Source organism: Myxocyprinus asiaticus, chromosome 38 (assembly GCF_019703515.2).
Source record: "Myxocyprinus asiaticus isolate MX2 ecotype Aquarium Trade chromosome 38, UBuf_Myxa_2, whole genome shotgun sequence".
NCBI lineage: Eukaryota > Metazoa > Chordata > Actinopteri > Cypriniformes > Catostomidae > Myxocyprinus > Myxocyprinus asiaticus.
In genome coordinates, this window is record NC_059381.1 from 2,422,823 (window position 1) to 2,430,497 (window position 7,675).

Consider the following 7,675-nt stretch of genomic DNA (forward strand, 5'->3'; position numbering starts at 1 on the left):
TCATAAAAAGCATCAGAACGACCACCATTGGAATCTTCTACAAGATCAAACATGGGAGAGAAGTTGCAAACCTGTACAAAGATGTTGGCGTTGTTGTCTTGAAAACACTGGTCAATGTTTTTATATGCGTGTGCTATGATGCTTGGTCTCTGAAATTACCCTGACGATCTGAGATAAACTTTATAAGTAATGAAAAATATCTTTGTGGAGCTAGATGCAAACAAGGTTCAGGTCCTGAAAAATCTCAGTGTGTGAACTTTATAACATGATGTCATGACCAAAAAGCAGTAATGCTTTTAAAAAGTGTTTTTATGCTTTCTGCATGTGTTTTGTTTCAATGTTGGCTTCGTGAAGAACAATATAATTGGCTTTTTTCTTCTTCTTTTTTTTTACCAATTTGAGGGCATATATTAGAAAAGAGACAGATGATCAGTACAGGTGCATCTCAATAAATTAGAATGTCGTGGAAAAGTTCATTTATTTCAGTAATTCAACTCAAATTGTGAAACTCGTGTATTAAATAAATTCAATGCACACAGACTGAAGTAGTTTAAGTCTTTGGTTCTTTTAATTGTGATGATTTTGGCTCACATTTAACAAAAACCCACCAATTCACTATCTCAAAAAATTAGAATATGGTGACATGCCAATCAGCTAATCAACTCAAAACACCTGCAAAGGTTTCCTGAGCCTTCAAAATTGTCTCTCAGTTTGGTTCACTAGGCTACACAATCATGGGGAAGACTGCTGATCTGACAGTTGTCCAGAAGACAATCATTGATACCCTTCACAAGGAGGGTAAGCCACAAACATTCATTGCCAAAGAAGCTGGCTGTTCACAGAGTGCTGTATCCAAGCATGTTAACAGAAAGTTGAGTGGAAGGAAAAAGTGTAGAAGAAAAAGATGCACAACCAACTGAGAGAACCGCAGCCTTATGATTGTCAAGCAAAATCGATTCAAGAATTTGGGTCAACTTCACAAGGAACGGACTGAGGCTGGGGTCAAGGCATCAACCACACACAGACATGTCAAGGAATTTGGCTACAGTTGTCGTATTCCTCTTGTTAAGCCACTCCTGAACCACAGACAATGTCAGAGGCGTCTTACCTGGGCTAAGGAGAAGAAGAACTGGACTGTTGCGCAGTGGTCCAAAGTCCTCTTTTCAGATGAGAGCAAGTTTTGTATTTCATTTGGAAACCAAGGTCCTAGAGTCTGGAGGAAGGGTGGAGAAGCTCATAGCCCAAGTTGCTTGAAGTCCAGTGTTAAGTTTCCACAGTCTGTGATGATTTGGGGTGCAATGTCATCTGCTGGTGTTGGTCCATTGTGTTTTTTGAAAAGCAAAGTCACTGCACCCGTTTACCAAGAAATTTTGGAGCACTTAAGGCTTCCTTCTGCTGACCAGCTTTTTAAAGATGCTGATTTCATTTTCCAGCAGGATTTGGCACCTGCCCACACTGCCAAAAGCACCAAAAGTTGGTTAAATGACCATGGTGTTGGTGTGCTTGACTGGCCAGCAAACTCACCAGACCTGAACCCCATAGAGAATCTATGGGGTATTGTCAAGAGGAAAATGAGAAACAAGAGACCAAAAAATGCAGATGAGCTGAAGGCCACTGTCAAAGAAACCTGGGCTTCCATACCACCTCAGCAGTGCCACAAACTGATCACCTCCATGCCACGCCGAATTGAGGCAGTAATTAAAGCAAAAGGAGCCCCTACCAAGTATTGAGTACATATACAGTAAATGAACATACTTTCCAGAAGGCCAACAATTCACTAAAAATGTTTTTTTTATTGGTCTTATGATGTATTCTAATTTTTTGAGATAGTGAATTGGTGGGTTTTTGTTAAATGTGAGCCAAAATCATCACAATTAAAAGAACAAAAGACTTAAACTACTTCAGTCTGTGTGCATTGAATTTATTTAATACACGAGTTTCACAATTTGAGTTGAATTACTGAAATAAATGAACTTTTCCATGACATTCTAATTTATTGAGATGCACCTGTATATTCAATAACACAGAGAACATGTATACAAGTAAAACATTTTCATTTTGAAAAGGCAATAATATTTACAAATTGCTATTTGCCATTTTTTTCTTCTTGTAACCAAGGTTAATGCATACAAGAAATAGATGACCAAAAAAATTAACATTCTGTCTTTAAAAATTAAACAACACCTCTATGTTTTTCTTTCTTACATGGAACACAAAACAAAAAATATCTGGAGATATGCACACTGCTTTTTTTCATTCAATGAAAGAGGATGGTTCTCATGGCTGTCAAACTCCACAAATAACTGAAGGAAAAAGCACTAATAACATAGTCCATACAACTTTTGCAATATATTCCAAAGTCTTCTAAAGCCATACGAAAGCACTGTGTGAGGAACAGAGCAATATTTATGTTATTATTTACTGGAAATCTTGCTGTTATATTTTGGTCTGTTCCTCACATAAGGTGATCGTACGGCTTTAGAATAATTTTAACATTGAGAACACAACTTGTATGGACTAATTTTATTATACTTTTTTGGTGCTATTTGGATCGTGAAAAGTCTTCAGTTCCCACGGCTAAGGATATGGATGGAAATTCAATAGACTGCATTGTTTTTGTTTTATTAATTTCTCCCCAGTTTGGAATGCCCAATTCGCTCTAAGTCCTCATGGTGGCGTAGTGACTCACTTCAATCCGGGTGGCGTAGAACAAATCTCAGTTGCCTCCGCGTTTGAGACCGTTAATCCGCGCATCTTAACACGTGGCTTGTTGAGCGCGTTACTGTGGAGACATAGCGCATGTGGAGGCCCACGCTATTCTCCGCGGCATCCATGCACAACTCGCCACGTGCCCAACCGAGAGCGAGAACCACATTATAGCGACCACAGGGAGGTGGATATTAGATATTTATATAGATATAGAGTCATATATTCCATGTGACTCTACCCACCCTAGCAACCGGGTCAATTTGGTTGCTTAGGAGACCTGGCTGGAGTCACTCAGCACATCCTGGATTCAAACTCGTGACTCCAGGGGTGGTAGTCAGCGTCAATACTCGCTGAGCTACCCAGGACCCCACTGCTGTAGCCATTGTTTGACAAAGGCTACTAATGCTACTAGTACTGAACAAACAACACACAAAGTATCTCAAAAAGAATGGTCATTTCAAGGGATGTGCAAAACTACCAATTTTCAAAATCAACAAAAGATAATAGGCTCATGTAACCCTGATCAGACGCATTTCAGAAGGATATATGGACGCTAAGCGCAGCATTTCATCATGGTTACTAACAGTTATGCAACAAATAATTAGGCTAAATAACTATAACATCTTATTGCACAAAACTATCATAGACAAAAGTTAAAAAAACAAAAAATAAGAATGGCTTCAATAAGGAGTGGCACAAAACGTGTATGCGCATCCTGAACGCAGAATGATGCACTTTAATGTAAACAGAGAGCTTGGAAGTCCCCATCGCTGTGCACTTAAAAGCGCAGAACTGCAAGATAACACGAGTACACATCGAGTTCATGACATCAAGCAGTTTAAACATATTTTACTGCAACTATTTATTTAGGCAGTTTCAGACAAAATCAGCAAAAGACTTTAATCTCTTCATGAACCTTCACAAATATGGGAATATTACTCACAGCAGAGGATTTAACGTCTGAGAGCGATTGTCTTTTAATGTGTTGTTGATGCAGCGTTTGATTGCTGTAACAGCAGCAATGCATAAATGGACTTAAAGCATTTAAGAGACAAAACTTCTTGCAAAGGGTTTTACTGTGCTGACTATTAACCACTTTTAAGCATAGCAAGCTATAATCACGCAAAAACGCTCTCCAAGAAGTTGCGTCTCCCATTAAAACCACTACCACTAAAAAAATTAATGTTAGTTGAATGCACTAATCAGTTATTCAGTTGTTGGATGACAAGTCAATTAGTTGACCACCCAGGCACATCCCTATATTTCACAGCAAAACATTTTTAAATGCAATTACACTACTGGTAATTTTAGCTCATTACTCTATTTGATTAAATAATTCTGTTTGGAGAAAGTCCATCTTTTGGTTTATCTGAATTTCTAATGATGTATTTGGACCTGAAAATGAACTCTGCTCACTTTGCGACTTTGCGCAACGCTTTTTCAAATGAACCTTTAAACTACTTGATTTTTTGAAAGTTTCCCCACATGAAGTGCAGTGATATGGCTTCTCTCCAGTATGAACTCTCTCGTGTGTTTTCAGGTTTCCTGATCGATTGAAGTTCTTTCCACAGTGTGAGCACTTGTGAGGTTTTTCTCCAGAATGAATTATTTGGTGACTTTTCAAGCCTTCAATTGTAGTGAAGGATTTCCCACACTCAGAACATACATGATCTCTCACACCGGTGTGTATTTTCTGGTGCACTTTTAAATATCCCTGACTTGAAAGCCTTTTTCCACAGATAGAACACAAGTAAGGCTTCTCAACTGCATGCGTTTTCAGGTGTCTTTTTAAGTATGATCCCACAAGAAATGTTTTACTGCACTGATCACAGTTAAATGACCTTTCTCCAGAATGGATGTGCAAATGACTATCGAGACTGCTTTTGTATCTGAAGCTCTTTCCACACTGATGGCACGAGAAAGGCATCTCTCCAGTGTGGATTCTTATATGATCTTGAAGATTTGCTTTATATATGAAGCTCCTTCCACACTGAGGACATGTAAAACGCTTCTTTCCTGTGTGAATCCTCATGTGTTTTTTAAGAACTGCTTTACATGAGAGGCTTTTTCCACACTGAGGACAAGTAAAAGGCTTCTCTCCAGCATGGAATCTAATGTGTTTATTAAGATATCCTTTATTTCTGAAACTTTTTCCACACTGAGGGCATGTGAAAGGCTTCTCTCCGGTGTGAAATCTTATGTGACTCTGAAGAAGTTCATTAAGGCGGAAACTCTTTCCACACTGAATGCATGAAAAAGGCTTCTCTCCAGTGTGGATTCTTATGTGCACCTTAAGGTTTGATTGAAATGTGAAGCTCTTTCCACAATGAAGACATGTGAAAGGCTTTTCACCAGTATGGATCCTCATGTGTTTAGTAAGAACTTCAATTTGTTTGAAACTCTTTCCACACTGAATGCATGTAAAAGGCTTCTCTCCGGTGTGGATTCTTATGTGCACCTTAAGGTTTGCTTTAAATGTGAAGCTCTTTCCACACTGAAGACATGTAAAAGGCTTCTCTGCAGAGTGGATTTGTATGTGTCTATTAAGAGCTCTTTTTTCTTTGAAACTTTTTCCACACTGAGTGCAGGTGAAAGAATTGTTGGCTTCTGTTTGAGCACTTGTTTGTGTGAAATTATTTTCAGTTTGTGAGCAACTAAAAGATGTTTCTCCAGTTGTCGTTTGTTGTTGTTTCTGATACTGATGTTTTTTCTCCTCCACTTCATTTAGTTCCAACAGGCCTGCAAATAAGATTAAAATGTCTAAATTAAATTCACAAACAACAAATGTGAACCCCAACTTTATACGTGTTTTTCTTTTTTTACACTACGTTAGTTATTAGTTGTTCGTGAACTATTCATTTATTTTGTCATGATGGTGTGGTTTTTTCTCTAGACGAACACAACTCTAAACACTCCAAGAGAACATAATGACAATCACAGGGCGAAGAGGCTGCAATACTCTACATATTCACTGATTGAACACACAGCGCAGCCATCAAATACTTTATAAACTCAATGCGCAGAGTCCAAGATAGCACACATACATCTCCGTGATGTCTCTTTAAAAGAGTTTGATATGGAAAGCATTGCATTCTATTTACCATCTGCTAAACATCTTAAATAGATCAGATTTACAAACATTCTAAATCTTAAACATCTCAAAGACATCTGCTGAAGGTCTTATTGACATCTGAGACATACGTCTTATAGACGTATTGAAGATGAGCAAACAACGTCATTTATGATTTCAAATGTTTGTAAATCTGATCTTTTTTAGATGTTTAGAAGACATTAATTAGGGCCTGGGTAGCTCAGCGAGTACTGTTGCTGACTACCACCCCTGGAGTCGCGAGTTCGAATCAAGGGCATGCTGAGTTACTCCCGCCAGGTCTCCTAAGAAACCAAATTGGCCTGGTTGCTAGGGAGGGTAGAGTCACATGGGGTAACCTCCTCATGGTCATGATTAGTGGTTCTCCCTCTCAGTTGGGTGCGTGGTAAGTTGTGCGTGGATCGCGGAGAGTAGCATGAGCCTCCACATGCTGTGAGTCTCCGCAGTGTCATGTACAACGAGCCACGTGATAAGATGTGTGGATTGACTGTCTCAGAAGCGGAGGCAACTTGTCCTCCGCCACCCGGATTGAGGTGAGTAACCGCGTCATCACGAGGACCTACTAAGTAGTGGGAATTGGGCATTCCAAATTGGGAGAAAAGGGGATAAAAAAATAAATAAAAGAAATGTTAAGACTTTAATTAGATTGTGATGCTTTCCAGATGAAAAGATCAAAAACAGGCATCTCGAAGATGTATGTGTGCTATCTGGGATCATAGACTAAAAGCTATGAGGAAACCCCATATGATTGACTTGACTATTAAATTGATTTTGGATACATTTGAATTGATTTTTCCTTCATGATGCATCCATTGTTGAATGATTTATGCCTCTGTTATGTTCTTGGTGTGAACTTGTAGACCCAAATCAATTATGCCTAACAGAATTTCCCTTTGAATTTACTGATAGTTATCCAAGACCATTTACTTGTATTTTATACTATCTTGTAAACACTTCCTGCATTAAATGTATGAAAATAATTCATCGTGACCATTCTTATTATAAGACCAGTAATTGTCACTCATGAACGAAGCATTTGTCGTCTGTGCTGATCCTAGTGGCAGCCACGTGACAAATAAACGAAATTACTTGAATAACGATTTGTTAATTTTGGATTCAAAGATCAAACGAGATTCAAACCCTATTCAAAGATCAAAGTCAGTAAAATGCACCGATCTTCCCATCAATACATTGTTAAAACGTATCCCACAGAACCAATATCCACAAACCTGTTAAAGTTCATTTTGTCTATTATGAAGAATTAAGAACAGACACAAACCTGTTTGTTCTTCAGTATCTTCGTTTTTAATTCTGCAGTGTTCTGGATCACTCATGTTCTCACTCTCCTCTTTAATAAACTCCATAATTACAGTATTATATCATGCAGACTTCAGATGTTAAACCTGGAATAATTCCTTCAAACACTTCTTCATTTAAAGATGGAAATATTCCCCAACATTTACAATAATCGATGTTATGCGTCTTCTTCTATTATTGTGTAGCGGTTCTCAGACTGTGTGTATGTCGCCTTCTAATGGACTGTTGTGGAATCTTCTTTTTCTTCTAATTTGTTTCTTTCTTCTGCATATTCTTTGCACTGTATTATTACATGTTCTACTGACTCCTTAACCCCACAGCAGCTGCATAACCCTGTTGGATGTTTTCCTATTAAATGCACTGTTGCATTTAACCCTGTATGCCCCAATCTGAGTCTTGATATAATACATTCTTCTTTCCTTCTTCCCACGATATCCCTCCTCTACCGACCAGTGGTTGTACTGAATATATATGTCTTCCCTTTTCCTCATTATCCCAATAGTATTGCCACTTTTGCATTATTTCCTTTTTAATTATTGC

The 7,675-nt window shown here is 38.3% G+C and overlaps 1 protein-coding gene across 1 annotated transcript; it reads right to left on the bottom strand.

The window, feature by feature from the left end:
- Window positions 1-1,915: 1,915 nt before the first annotated feature.
- On the bottom strand, window positions 1,916-7,315 carry LOC127429252 (gastrula zinc finger protein XlCGF57.1-like). The gene is made up of 2 exons (XM_051678181.1): window positions 7,098-7,315; window positions 1,916-5,448 (listed from the first exon to the last, which is right to left on the bottom strand). Exons 1-2 carry the CDS (start codon window positions 7,180-7,182, stop codon window positions 4,025-4,027), a joined length of 1,509 nt encoding a protein of 502 aa, XP_051534141.1. The 5' UTR covers window positions 7,183-7,315; the 3' UTR covers window positions 1,916-4,024.
- Window positions 7,316-7,675: the final 360 nt, after the last annotated feature.

What these genes read in the sequence shown, in the direction of transcription:
- LOC127429252 (XM_051678181.1), bottom strand. Translation starts at nt 7,182, where the DNA reads ATGGAGTTTATTAAAGAGGAGAGTGAGAACATGAGTGATCCAGAACAC. An exon ending in AGATACTGAAGAACAAACAG is followed by an intron (nt 5,449 to 7,097) that starts GTTTGTGTCTGT and finishes TCTTATTTGCAG; the next exon opens with GCCTGTTGGAACTAAATGAA.